Source organism: Poromitra crassiceps (assembly GCF_964638095.1).
Source record: "Poromitra crassiceps genome assembly, chromosome: 6".
Taxonomy (NCBI): Eukaryota; Metazoa; Chordata; class Actinopteri; order Beryciformes; family Melamphaidae; genus Poromitra; species Poromitra crassiceps.
This window is the reverse complement of record NC_139627.1, coordinates 53,576,737-53,591,769: the sequence shown is the minus strand read 5'-3', so window position 1 is coordinate 53,591,769 and position 15,033 is coordinate 53,576,737. Positions and strand designations below refer to the sequence as shown.

At 46.5% G+C, this 15,033-nt stretch overlaps 1 protein-coding gene across 2 annotated transcripts in view; it reads right to left on the bottom strand.

Annotated features, from left to right (window-relative positions):
• col18a1a (collagen type XVIII alpha 1 chain a) overlaps positions 1–15,033 on the bottom strand; it is a 185,711-nt gene that overhangs the window by 58,415 nt on the left and 112,263 nt on the right. For both annotated transcript variants that reach the window (XM_083638981.1, XM_083638982.1), the window contains exons 4-5: positions 11,862–11,945; positions 8,442–8,513 (exon numbers count right to left, since the gene is read on the bottom strand). In XM_083638981.1, the coding sequence (XP_083495107.1) occupies positions 8,442–8,513; positions 11,862–11,945 (156 nt within the window). The remainder of the gene's footprint in view (positions 1–8,441; positions 8,514–11,861; positions 11,946–15,033) is intronic.

The window sequence follows — 15,033 nt, the reverse complement described above, 5'->3', positions numbered from 1 at the left end:
CACATCAGGACTGAGAAAAGGCACTAAAACACATCAGGACTGAGAAAAGGCACTAAAAACACATCAGGACTGAGAGATGGCACTAAAAACACATCAGGACTGAGAAAAGGCACTAAAAACACATCAGGACACATCAGGACTGAGAGAAGGCACTAAAAACACATCAGGACTGAGAGAAGGCACTAAAAACACATCAGGACTGAGATAAGGCACTAAAAACACATCAGGACTGAGAAAGGGCACTAAAAACACATCAGGACTGAGAGAAGGCACTAAAAACACATCAGGACACATCAGGACTGAGAGAAGGCACTAAAAACACATCAGGACTGAGAGAAGGCACTAAAAACACATCAGGACTGAGAGAAGGCACTAAAAACACATCAGGACTGAGATGAGAAAAGGCACTAACAACACATCAGGACTGAGAGAAGGCACTAAAAACACATCAGGACTGAGAGAAGGCACTAAAAACACATCAGGACACATCAGGACTGAGAAAAGGCACTAAAAACACATCAGGACTGAGAGAAGGCACAGCAGGACTGAGAAAAGGCACTAAAAACACATCAGGACTGAGAAAAGGCACTAAAAACACATCAGGACTGAGAGAATTAAGGCACTAAAAACACATCAGGACTGAGAAAGGGCACTAAAAACACATCAGGACTGAGAGAAGGCACTAAAAACACATCAGGACTGAGAAAAGGCACTAAAAACACATCAGGACTGAGAGAATTAAGGCACTAAAAACACATCAGGACACATCAGGACTGAGAGAAGGCACTAAAAACACATCAGGACTGAGAAAAGGCACTAAAAACTCATCAGGACTGAGAGAAGGCACTAAAAACACATCAGGACTGAGAAAATGCACTAAAAACTCATCAGGACTGAGAAAAGGCACTAAAAACACATCAGGACTGAGATGAGAAAAGGCACTAAAAACACATCAGGACTGAGATGAGAAAAGGCACTAAAAACACATCAGGAGTGAGAAAAGGCACTAAAAACACATCAGGACTGAGATGAGAAAAGGCACTAAAAACACATCAGGAGTGAGAAAAGGCACTAAAAACACATCAGGACTGAGAGAAGGAACAGGAGCACACGCAGGAGGCGGACAGGGTCACCTCTGCTCTCACAAGCGCCTTTGGCTAAATGAAGAGCAGGAGGGGGAGGAGATAACACAAATATCCCCCTTTTGGAGCTCATTCTTCAGGAGTGACACACCTCAAACAGTCACCTGAGGAATTCGAGGAAGGAGTGGGAATCAGGACTGGGGAATGTGGGGGGGGGGGGGGGAGGAGGTCAAAGTGCAGCCGACGTTGATAATTAACTGGTTTCCTCTCTGGGAGACCCTTCTGCCTGCTGTGTGTGTGTATGTACGTGTGTGTGTGTGTGTGTGTGGGGGGGGGGGGGACCCTTCTGCCCGCTGTGTTGCGTGTGTGTGTGTGTGTGTGTGTGTGTGTGTGTGAGTGAGTGTGTGTGTGTGGGGGGGGGGGGGGGGGGGGGGGGGACCCTTCTGCCCGCTGTGTTGCGTGGCTCTGGCTATGCTGAGAATTTGGCCGTATGATGATTGGTTCTAAGTTGATATATGTATCAGTGTGATGGAGAATGCTTTGCCTGTTCCCTCCTTCATCCATCACAGCAGAGAGTGATGGGAGGGAGAACATGGTGTTGATGGATCCCTGGATGTAAGAGCAGGTATGCAGCACCCTCCTCCTGGATGTAAGAGCAGGTATGCAGCACCCTCCTCCTGGATGTAAGAGCAGGTAGGCAGCACCCTCCTCCTGGATGTAAGAGCAGGTATGCAGCACCCTCCTCCTGTAAGAGCAGGTATGCAGCACCCTCCTCCTATGAAATATGGCCGAGGGAACGGACTGGAATTCCCTCTTGTCTGGTGTCAGCCTGAGAATAGAGACACGCAGCGCCTGCTTCACTCTTGTTAGCCTGCCATCGTATACCATCCAGATTTGGAATAAAGACACATTTTGTACAACTAAGAACTCCAGACTCGTTGGATAAGGACTGAATGCAAAAACCATGAAACATGTCACTCGGCTAATCAGCTGGCTGGTCTGCTTGTACGTGTTTAGCACTGACAAAGTAAAAGAGAGGCTTCTCTTGATGTTGATCAGTCATCCATTCCACACACACACGCACGTGCACGCAAACACGCACGCACACACACACACACACACACACACACACACACACACACACACACACACACACACAAGTAAAACTTTTGCAATTCTATGAGCCATCAGATAATTACATCAAGAATAATCTTGTGCAGTGTGGTGACCATGTCTCTTTCCAGAAATCATGACCCGGTTACTCAACATAATGCACAGACTTTGTTGTGAGCAGTTTCATGTAGGAACTACTTTCTGTTGCAGTCTCATGTAGGAACTAGCTAGCAGCTAGCGGGTGTAGTTCCTCCATGAAACTGCTCATAACAAGGTCTGTGGATTATCTTGAGTAACGGGGTCATGATTTCTGGAAAGAGACATTGCTGTTGAGTTGATCAAATGTATTTCTTTAGCACTTTGAGCACCACAAGCCGAGTGCCATCCAGTTCCATTGTATTGGAGAGAAGGCAAAAACTCTGCGGCCGATATCTCCAAAACTCAGGCAACTAACACAAAACGATATAGACGGATAAATAGCACTACAGGTGAGAGGGAATATATGTATTTTTTTTATTTTAGGGTGAGCTGTCCCTTTAAGCATGGGAGTGTCCCAACACTCCCATGCAAACACAACCTAGTGTCATAATGCAATGGCTGTTTGCTACAAGCGCATTTCCCTGTGCTCGAATGAAGACAAATCCAAAATGGCTTCTCTGAAATTATGTCGTTTCTAACTTCATCACTGCCATGTGTCTTTATTTTGATCCTTCACATCTCATTGAATCATTAGGGTGTAAATCAACGAGTCAGTCATCTGAGCAGCACTAACCTTGAACTAGATCACATCAGTAATGGGACGGGAGAAGATACTGTATGTACAAGTTATCTCAGAGGAGAAACACTGCCTTGGCATAACTGTGATGAATAAATAAAATAAATAAATAAATAAATAAATAAATAAATAAATAAATAAATAAATACATAAATACATAAATAAATAAATAAAATTACACACGTGCATATATATATATACACAGGTATATATATATATATATATATATATATATATATATATATATATATGGACACTCAGAAACACTCAGAAACACTCAGAAACAACTGCTTATTACAAAGAAGTTGTCAAAACCTGGCACAATTAGCCTTTTTCACGTCCCACCCAATTCAGCCATTTTGCGTCTAAAAGACAGGAAGTAACACAGGTGCAAGCAAAACATTAACGGGGGCGCCAGCACTGGATCACCTCATTAGCACTGGAAAGCCTCATTAATGTCCCCGGGGCGGAAAGTAACAAAGGCGAATAGCAAATATGCATCCTGTCAGGTGTGAATCCTAGTGGCTGCACCATGCTACTGCAGGGGACAGCGCTGGCAAAGATGGCTGACTAGCTCGTCCATCTGTCAGCATCACGTCCAGGATGACACAGTGGAAAGTTTCACTTGTACATCTCTCTCTCTCTCTGTCTCTCTCTCTCTCTCTCTCTCTCTCTCTCTCTCTCTCTGTCTCTCTCTCTCTCTCTCTCTCTCTCTCTCTCTCTCTGTCTCTCTCTCTCTCTCTCTCTCTCTCTCTCTCTCTCTCTCTCTCTCTCTCTCTCTCTCTCTCTGTCTCTGTCTCTCTCTCTGTCTCTCTGACTTGTCTCTGACTCGTTTCTGTCCAGACCTGCCCCGACCGCAGAGGCTGGAGAATCATATAGACTCTATATGATTCTCCAGCCTCTGTGGTCGGGGCAGGAGAGTGTAGGACTTCCTGTGCGTATACCGTACATTGGGTGGAAACACACAGACAAGGTGTTTGATAGCAGCTGTTGCCTTTTACAGCACATGACATCGGATGCTAATAAATGCTTGTAGGACAGACGGAAAGCCCCTCGTCATAAAGGTGGCAGTGCATCAAAGGGCACACAGCAGTGCGCTAATCACGCAGCAGGGTTGAAACCAAGATGAAACCTCCTGGTTTTTTTAGGTACATATGGACCTGCCCCCTCTGCCTCTAACGTCCTCTCCACCTCCGCCAACTCCTCTACATGCTGCTGTAGTAACGCTGATTGAGAAACCAGTCACAATAACAGAACAGAGCCTCGGGGCGCGCGGGGGCCGACGGCTTGGATTTGAATCGAGTCCAATTGACATCTGGTTTTCCCAAACTCGGCACTATAATTGCGAGTGGGAGTGAACGCATGGACAGCAGCGCTACAGGTTGGAGGCATTTCCCTCTGCTGCACGGCTACCTTGGAGGGCGGAGGAAGTGAGTGGGTGTCTGCGTGGAGAGACCAGACAGAAAGACAGTAGAGCAGCGGTTCCCAACCTTTTATGACTGATAGTGCACTTCAAAATCTCAAAAATGTCCGCGGTCCACATCTGACCGTAAGCAGTATGGAGGCCAAACGATACGTTCTTAGAGCACTTTGTTATTTTAACGATAAAAGGCGCTGTCCATCAGCACCACACGGAAATATGAAACTAAAAGTGAGGGGCTGTCTGCCTAATTAACGAATAATTGGTTACAAATTAAATAATGGTATCATTCAACAATGATACCAACAATAATAATAATAATAATAATAATAATAATAATAATAATAATAATATGCAAATGATTTGGCGGCCCACTTGCAATACCTTCGCAGCCCACCAGTGGGCCCCGGCCCACAGGTTGGGAATGGCTGAGATAGATCGAAAGACAGAAAAGACAGAAAGAGAGAGCTGGAGAGTAGGAAGAGAGTGACTGGTCTACTCTGGACTCAATGGTCATGAGTGGCTGGTCTACTGAAAAGATACACTGAGCAAGATAACCTAAGAATGTGAGTGTGGCTGAACAGTGTGTGTGTGTGTGTGTGTGTGTGTGTGTGTGTGTGTGTGTGTGTGTGTGTGTGTGTGTGTGTGTGTGTGTGCATGTGTGTGTGTGTGCGTGTGCGTGTGTGTGTGTGCGTGCGTGCGTGCGTGCGTGCGTGTGTGTGCGTGTGCGTGCGTGCGTGTGTGTGTGCGTGTGTGCCTGCGAGAGATACCAGAGTCTGCAGCCTGTCAGTCAGTGGTGTATTGGTTCAGGGCGTTCCTCCAGGTGATAAGCCTACAGTGAATCCCGGTATCTGCCGCCTCAGAGTGAGTGTGTCACTTTGTGGAGACCATTATCTAAAAGAAATCATCTCTTCTGAAGACTGTAGTGTAAATGTGTGCATTTTTCATATGGGTGCATTCCAGAGGGAACAGAACTCACCCTCTGGCGGCCATATTGGACGTATGTTTCTAAACTCAGAACTTGGAAAACGGATGGTCTGACTCTGAACAGAAACCCACAAACCGTTGTGCATCGTACACTAATCATTTTACCGATAAAAAGTCTGCTTCGTCAAAGTCTGTTTTTTGCATAATACAATCATTGATAAACATATTTTTCTTTGTTCCATCTGCATCTTTCCGACCGGATTTCAGTGTTATACTTGTTCAAACTGAAAGGCTTAATAACCATCAAGAAAGTGATTCACTTAAACTTAACCACAATTCATAATTAATTAATTTTAATTGTCAGAATGTGCTTTGTTCTCGTTCGTTTATGTGCTAGAAAAGTGTGATTTTGACACCTGCTATATGGCTGCATGGAGAGAGAGAGAGAAAAAACAATCCTGTAATCACCTCCACCAGAGGAACATATTTGGGGCTTATATCATCATGGCCAGGAAGCTACACGACCCAAGGTACTATCAAAGTTCAACATCACGTGAAGTAAACATTCAGCAAAGTATAACAGCACTTGTACTTGAGAAGGGACTCCTTGCTCCTCTTTCCACCCTGTGCACTGTATGAGGGCACTGTATGTGACCAGATACAAGGCACACAGTTACACTGCCTTCCAGTATGCAATCCTCACCAAGGTCCCTTCCTTTCCAATCTGACAAGAGGAGGCACCTCTTAATGTGCTCTATCATATAGACATAATGCAGCTCCATTTCCAGCACCTTCTCGTCTCACTGGAGGGAGGAGTGCTTTGGACCCAGAGTCACTTGAGTCCTGATAATGTCTCCTAGCAGAGACACGTCTCAGGCCGAGGCACAGTCTGCGACTACTAATAACGTCTGTTGGCCAGGGTGTCCGCCCGGGCAGTGCGGCGGTAGATTCCCCTGCCTACCAACACAAGGGCCGCGGGTTCGAGAACATGGGCGTCCCTACAGGGACAGTGGGCCGTGTCTGAAGCCGGATTTAAATGGATTTGCACACAGTCCGTTTTTTTAATCCGTCATCCGAAAAAAGAAAAGCGTTACGCACAGAACATGTGTCCCATGTGTTTTATTGTTGTGTTCGTCGCTCTATTCCCAATGCGAGACAAATATTCGACCTCTCCTGACTGTATCCACATGACAAGCAGCAGGAGCTGATCTGCAGTAGCAGATGTGGCCTGGAGGAGGCAGAATGGAGCCGCATCTCGCTGGACAGGAGCTCCGTACTAACCTTCACCTCGCCAAGCCGGCTGTGGTGCGGCGTGGCCCGGGTGCCGCAGCCAGTGTTGGGCAAGTTACTTTCAAAATGTAACATACTACATATTACTAGTTACTTTCATTTGAAAGTAATACATTACTTTACAATATTACTTTCTGTGTAGAGTAACTCGTTATTTATTGCACTACTTTTGCATTACTTTTACCAAAACAACAACAGCAGCAGAATGACATTGCCGCCCCGGAACCATCCCGAAAAATAATTTTAAAGTCAGTGTAAAATGTCCAAAAATCTAAATGTTATCCTTTTCCTTTGTTATTGTCATCTATAGTTGTTATTTGCATAAAAACACACACTTTGATTAGGGAATTATTGTATCTTTATTTAAATAGTTGCTTTGATTAAAAAAAATAACTCAATTTGTAACTTGTGTTACTTGACAAAGTAACTGGTTACTGATTACTGAAATCTTATTGTAATAGGTTATATTACTGAGTTACTGCTAAAAGTAATATATTACATGTAATATGTTACTTTTGTAATGAGTTACCCCCAACACTGGCCACAGCACCGTGCCCCGGTCAGAGGGAGCAGAGAGAGGGGCCAGTGAGGTGGAGCTCCCCGGTGAGAGGGAGCAGAAAGAGGGGCCAGTGAGGTGGAGCTCCCCGGTGAGAGAGAGGGGCCAGTGAGAGAGGGGCCAGTGAGGTGGAGCTCCCCCTGGTGAGAGAGAGCAGAGAGAGGGGCCAGTGAGGTGGAGCTCCCCAGTGAGAGGGAGCAGAGAGAGGGGCCAGTGAGGTGGAGCTCCCCGGTGAGAGGGAGCAGAGAGGGGCCAGTGAGGTGGAGCTCCTCGGTGAGAGGAAGCAGAGAGAGGCCAGTGAGGTGAGAGGGAGCAGAGAGGGGCCAGTGAGGTGAGAGGGAGCAGAGAGGGGCCAGTGAGTTGGAGCTCCTCGGTGAGAGGGAGCAGAGAGGGACCAGTGAGGTGAGAGGGAGCAGAGAGGGGCTAGTGAGGTGGAGCGCGCACTGCGTCTCTCCAGCTGCCTCTCTGTGCAGACTGGAGCCCTGCTCGGCCTCTCCCCTGTCTCTCTCACCCAAACACACGCATACACGGGTCGCAAAAGGCTTTTGACTGATGCGAAAAAGGCAGAAAATCAAACCTTTTCCGAAAGCTTTACTGACGGACGAAGGTTTGGGAGTCAGTGTGTAAACATAAGTGACACAACATGAGGTCGTATTTATTATTAAATGTGCGTCAATTTCGGACGAAGAATACGGACTTGGCGTGCAAAAAGCCTGCGTGTGTCCTGGTCGCTGCGCTAGTGCCTCCTCTCGTCGTCGGTCGGGATGCCTGTTTGGGGGTCGGGGCACTACGTGATCCTCCGTGAAACTCCTCACTGTCCGGTGAAAAGAAGCAGTTGGCGACTGCACATGTATCGGAGGAGGCATGCGCTAGTCTAGAGGGGGTGGAGCAAAGACCAGGGTGGTCGAGTACAATTGTACAATCCTAGGTGCCTGTCCTGACCAGCTGTTTGAACCCTCTCTAGGGAAACAGTTCCAGCCCATTCTTCTCCCTCTCATGATTTATCATTGATATCTAAGACATTAGCAAACGATCCAGAGCAACATTTCCCAATATCACCTGGAATATCACCAATTACAAGTGTAAAAAAGTGTAGTGCAAAAAAGTGATGGTGACAAAAACAAGGACCCATCCAAAATATGTTTTTCTCTCAAATGATTTCGTAAAGAAATATTATAATAACAACAACAACAACAACAACAACAACAACAACAACAACAACAACAATAATAATAATAATACTACAATCTAATGATGAACAGAGTGATTGTTACATACCATCCATCTGACTTTCTCAGGTGAGGGTTTTAGGGGTCTGATTTCCTCGTAGCCACTTCCTTCCCCTGAAGCCTGAGAAGACAGAAGTACACATTTCATTTAAAAAGCCTCTGCTTGGCATGGTGCCATTTTACTTCAACACAACCAGAAGTATTACTCTTAAATGTCACGCAATGTGCTTTTACATGTGCAAGTTACTGTTGTGCTGTGTACCGTGTGTACTGTGTACCATGTGTACTGTGTATGCTGTGTACCGTGTGTACTGTGTACCATGTGTACTGTGTACCGTGTGTACTGTGTACCGTGTGTACTGTGTACCGTGTGTACTGTGTACCGTGTGTGCTGTGTACCATGTGTACTGTGTACCGTGTGTACTGTGTGTACTGTGTACCGTGTGTACTGTGTACCGTGTGTACTGTGTACCGTGTGTACTGTGTACCGTGTGTACTGTGTACCGTGTGTGCTGTGTACCGTGTGTACTGTGTACCGTGTGTGCTGTGTACCGTGTGTGCTGTGTACCGTGTGTACTGTGTACTGTGTGTGCTGTGTACCGTGTGTACTGTGTACCGTGTGTACTGTGTACCGTGTGTGCTGTGTACCGTGTGTGCTGTGTACCGTGTGTACTGTGTACCGTGTGTGCTGTGTACCGTGTGTGCTGTGTACCGTGTGTACTGTGTACTGTGTGTGCTGTGTACCGTGTGTGCTGTGTACCGTGTGTACTGTGTGTGCTGTGTACCGTGTGTACTGTGTGTGCTGTGTACCGTGTGTGCTGTGTACCGTGTGTACTGTGTACCGTGTGTGCTGTGTACCGTGTGTACTGTGTACCGTGTGTGCTGTGTACCGTGTGTACTGTGTACCATGTGTGCTGTGTACCGTGTGTACTGTGTACCGTGTGTACTGTGTACCGTGTGTGCTGTGTACCGTGTGTACTGTGTACCGTGTGTGCTGTGTACCGTGTGTACTGTGCGTTCCATTCATGAACTCGCTAAATTGCCAATAGGTCTCTAATGTCATCAAGTCAAATTCTTGGACATTGATTGTACCTGACGTGTAAGTAAGAGACAGTTTGACTCTGCAACATGAACATGATCCCTTCTGATTAGGCTGGGAACAGCTCTGTAATTCAATATCTACAATCTACAATCTTATATGGTGCTGGAGCAGTCCTGTGGAAGGAACATGTGATCTGCAAGCCCAGGACATATTCCAGCAGATCCCGGGGAAAACAGCTGTGCCCCAGGAAATCCTTTGAGATGAAAGGCCCATCTCCAAATCTAAACCTGTCATTTCCACCTGGGGTTTGTTTTCCCCATTTGATCCAAACACCACCAAAAGATCTGAGGAGAACAAGCAGTAACCTCACAAGCTAACCTTCTTCTGTGGCTAACGACAGAGCTAACCTTCTTCTGTGGCTAACGACAGAGCTAACCTTCTTCTGTGGCTAACGACAGAGCTAACCTTCTTCTGTGGCTAACGACAGAGCTAACCTTCTTCTGTGGCTAACGACAGAGCTAACCTTCTTCTGTGGCTAACGACAGAGCTAACCTTCTTCTGTGGCTAACGACAGAGCTAACCTTCTTCTGTGGCTAACGACAGAGCTAACCTTCTTCTGTGGCTAACGACAGAGCTAACCTTCTTCTGTGGCTAACGACAGAGCTAACCTTCTTCTGTGGCTAACGACAGAGCTAACCTTCTTCTGTGGCTAACGACAGAGCTAACCTTCTTCTGTGGCTAACGACAGAGCTAACCTTCTTCTGTGGCTAACAACAGAGCTAACCTTCTTCTGTGGCTAACGACAGAGCTAACCTTCTTCTGTGGCTAACGACAGAGCTAACCTTCTGTGGCTAACGACAGGCTTGAGGTGTTGTGTGAGCGAGTGAGGCCAACAGCTGCTGGGGAGTTGGATGTGTACATAAAACAACAGTCAGCTGCCGGCGCGCTGCAGTGACGCACCTGTGTTTGTGTCTGGGTGGTCAGCGTCGCTCTCAGACTGTTATCCGTGACAGATTAACGATTGGGATGGTCACCATGATGTAATCTGGCCGAATGAAACCCAAAACTTGGGGTAATGGCCTTAATTTGAGGGTTATTTGCTTAACTAGGCATCTCACGCGCTACGCGCGTGAGATTCCTAGGCTCGCTCGCTGCGCGGCCTCGCCCGTCCTGCAGCTCGGCTGCGTGGCCTTGCCTTCCCTTTTGGCGGGCGTGCAATGTCTCCCTCTCTCTCTCCCCCCCTCTCTCTCTCCCTCCTTCTCTCCCCCTCTCTCTCTGTCTCTCTCCCTCAGTTTCTCTCCCCCCTCTCTCTCCCCCTCTCTCTCTGTCTCTCTCCCTCAGTTTCTCTCTCTCTCCCTCACATCACTGATGACATCACTGATGACATCATCACTGATCAGTGACATTATCACTGAACTATAGCCTCAGCCTTACGGCAATCAGCCTTAGGGCAATTAGGGCAATTAACCAGGCCTAATTAAAGAATCTGGCTCAGGTCACCCGCACGGGTGCTCTTTACACCCCCTGAAAGTTTCAGCCCCATCGCACGTGAAACGGCATAGCTGTGGCCAGTCAAAATTCTTGAAACAGAGAACAGACAAACAGAGTCCACATTGCCAAACGTATATTGCCAAATGTATATGTATGTATATATATATATACGGTATATATATATATATATATATATATATATATATATACGGTATATATATATATATATATATACACATACATATATATATATATATACATATATATACATTTGGCATGTTACATTATGCAACCATTAGTTAACTGTCAAACTATTCATCATTCATCTAGTTTGACAGTTATTGAGAGTTGATTTGAGTTAATGAGTTATTAATTTGAGTTAGTGTGGACCAGTGATGTCACTGGTCCACACTTTAACACTCAATAACTGTCAAATTAAATGACAGACTTCAAAAGAGTTTACAGTTTTCTGATATACTACTGATGTTCTAATGATACAAAGCTGGTTGAAAATGGGCGGAGTGTTCCTTTAAATAAATACAATTTGTCACAACCTTTATTTTTGATCATTTTGTTCCATTTTGGTGTCAAATTTTAATCCCTATGGACACGAAATTCCGCCTGTCAAATCATGATTTTTCTCCCCCACGTAAGCCCACCACGACACTCTAAAACTGTGCACTCCAGCCTTTGCCACCTTTGTCTCATGAAAATGCAGGGAAAACCCTGAATACCTTTCAAACTTTCAAGAATTTTCCTACATGAGTTCCAAACACAGTTCTGCCTATTTGAAGTATCTGCAAACCATACTGTGTTTCTTGCAGCAATTGGAACAAATAAAATTGAACAAATCTCCCCCAATCGGATTATGGTCATCCAAGCACATCGTCGACGTCCCATTACTTCACCTCGGTCACGGTCAGAGTGGACACTCACCACGTCCGAGTCGTCTTCGTCCTCTTCGCAGTGCCTCTCTGCAGCGCGAGGGTCTCCCACCACCCTCAGCTCGCCGATCACCCCCTGTCATCAAACACACACACACACACACACACGCACGCACGCGCACGCACACACGCACACACACACACACACAGTTGTGAAAAAATTAGAACATACATGATCTTTTGATGTTGATATATGTGGGTATCATGTCAGAGCACAGCTGTTACATTCTTCCTCTCTCTCTCCCACATGCACGCACGCACGCACACACACACACACGCCCGCATATGAGGCGCACGCACACACACACACACACACACACACGCACACACACACACACACACACACGCACACACACACGCACACACACACGCAGGCACACTAAATTGCTTACTCTAAACAGATAAAAACATATTCTAATCTCTCCAATCTGGGAATATTTCTGAGGGAAATCCCCGCGTTGTAACAGAATCAGAGGGACTGTTGATGTCCCCTCAGTTAGAGCCTCAGCCGCCTGTGAAGTGACTGTCTCTTCCCCCACACGCACGCACGCACGCACGCACGCACGCACGCACGCACGCACACACACACACACACACACACACACACACACACACACACACACACACACACACACACACACACACACAGGCTCTGATACAAGTTCCCACCCAGGAGACGGATATGAGTTAACGCTATCTGTAAGCCAATCAGAGCAGCCATTAGCTTTTGTCTGAGGAGGTGCTGCTGCGTCTTTGTAGTTGACTCCATAGGCCATATTTATGTCCTGGGTAAATGGATTTTTAAAAGAACTTGGAGAATAAATAATAGTTAAGTTAGGAGACTTTTTTTTAAACATGTCTGCTACAGAGGCTTTCCATGTGTTTTAAGTCAGGTAGCTACATTAGTTTTCTTTAGAAACCTTGGATGTCCCGAAAGCCGTGTTTAGAGCTTGGAAGCGTCGGGGAGATATAATCCAGGGGCCGTTTGCACAAAGCACCTTAGGTTAAGATTTTCCTTAGAGTCCGAGTTAAGGTGTCCATAAAATGAAATTGGTTGCACAAAACACCCTTAAATCTGTGCTTAACACGTTGAGTGCCATGGACGAGATATCTCGTCTTACATAATCCAAACGTTGAGTGCCATAGACGAGATATCTCGTCTTACATAAACATTTTTTTTTTTTGACGGTGGGACATCGATCAACCCCTTTTACGTCTCCTATAGCAGAATTGGAGGAGAGAATGTGTATAATCTATTTTACCGACCACTAAGTGGCGACAGTGCCCTCCCGACAGAGAGAAAGTCAACCAAAAGCAGCCGCCTCCCGCGGCTGCTTCCTCCATTCTCAAGGAAATGGCTTGCCGATTTTACAGTCATCAGTCACCAGACTCGCCGCTCTCGGGCCGCGCCAGCAGCAGCACACGGGGGATTGCAAATTTGCATAATATATTATGGGTAAAACACACTTTGAAACGCCCGCAGAAAGGCCAGAATCGCACGCATTCCGAAAACCCAGAAACGAACGAGCCTCATTCTCATACTGTAGGCGGGGAGGGAGGCTGCTCAAACTCGCTGCCAGGGAGGGAGGCTGCAGCAGAGCTTGCTCGCTTGTGACAAACGCAGGCTGAAAGCCACTAGACACGCCCACGGAGGGAGGAGTTGAAGGAGAGGGCGTTCGGAACTATATTGTTTGGATGTCTGATCTCTCACTGATGCCAAAAATAAATGGTTAAAGTGACTGTTCTGCCTGTTTGATTGAATTTCACAAAACTGCGATTATCTCAGCTTTCACTCTCAGACAGCTGAAACCATGCTGTACTCAACGGCTAATATCTACATAACTACTAACTCTACAAACTAACTCTTTTAGACAGAGAAAGCACACATTCTATTAGTACTTTTGTGAACTTCGTGTTCACAAACTCCAAGCAGAAAAGAATCCTCGGCTCTTGTAAAATGAGCCAGAATCCTCAAAAAACGGCCTGGCAGAAGCTACCTACAGCAAAAAAAAAACGGCTGGCAGTCAATGTGTTAAATGTTCCTTAAAATGTGTAACCTTAAGGAGAAGATTTAAGGGTCTTTTGTGCAACTGATTCTATATATATGGACACCTTAAATTGGACTCTAAGGAAAATACTTAACTTAAGGTGCTTTGTGCAACCGGCCCCAGGCTTCTACGGTCTGGGGGCAATTATGCGCACACACAAAAAGCATTAAATCCGGTAACGGTTGTGGGTTCTCGGCTGTGGTGATGAGGCTAGGTAGTGGCTCGAATATCAGACAACAGCAGCGCTGTGACTGACACACAGCAGAGCTGTGACTGACACACAGCAGCACTGTGACTGACACACAGCAGCGCTGTGACTGACACACAGCAGCGCTGTGACTGACACACAGCAGGGCTGTGACTGACACACAGCAGGGCTGTGACTGACACACAGCAGGGCTGTGACTGACACACAGCAGGGCTGTGACTGACACACAGCAGCACTGTGACTGACACACAGCAGCGCTGTGACTGACACACAGCAGCGCTGTGACTGACACACAGCAGCGCTGCAGCGCTGTGACTGACACACAGCAGCACTGTGACTGACACACAGCAGAGCTGTGACTGACACACAGCAGCACTGTGACTGACACACAGCAGGCTGTGACTGACACACAGCAGGCTGTGACTGACACACAGCAGCACTGTGACTGACACACAGCAGCACTGTGACTGACACACAGCAGCATTGTGACTGACACACAGCAGAACAAGAGGAACAAAATACAACAGTTACTGGGTTACTACATGTATTGGGTTGAAAATAGGACCATCCGCAGCTCATAGTAAACTTTCTTCTAGGCCTATACACTCGTGACATCACAGGTGGTACCGGAGCTCCTCATCTGTCCCGATGGTCCGGATTTTCTCTCCAACTGCTCCGTCCGACGCAGCCGTCAAAGTAGCGTTAGACACGGAGGGTGGATATTATAATTTGGACGATGATTTGGACGTTGATCACCATGGCAACGATTGAAGCTCCGATGGGGTAGATTTTCTTTTGGGTCAGGCAGCCCTACAGGACAGTGTGTTATGGTCTGTTTTAATAGTTTGATTTAGATATCATGTTCTGGCATTATATCTTGCATCAATTCACGATAAAGACTTAACTAC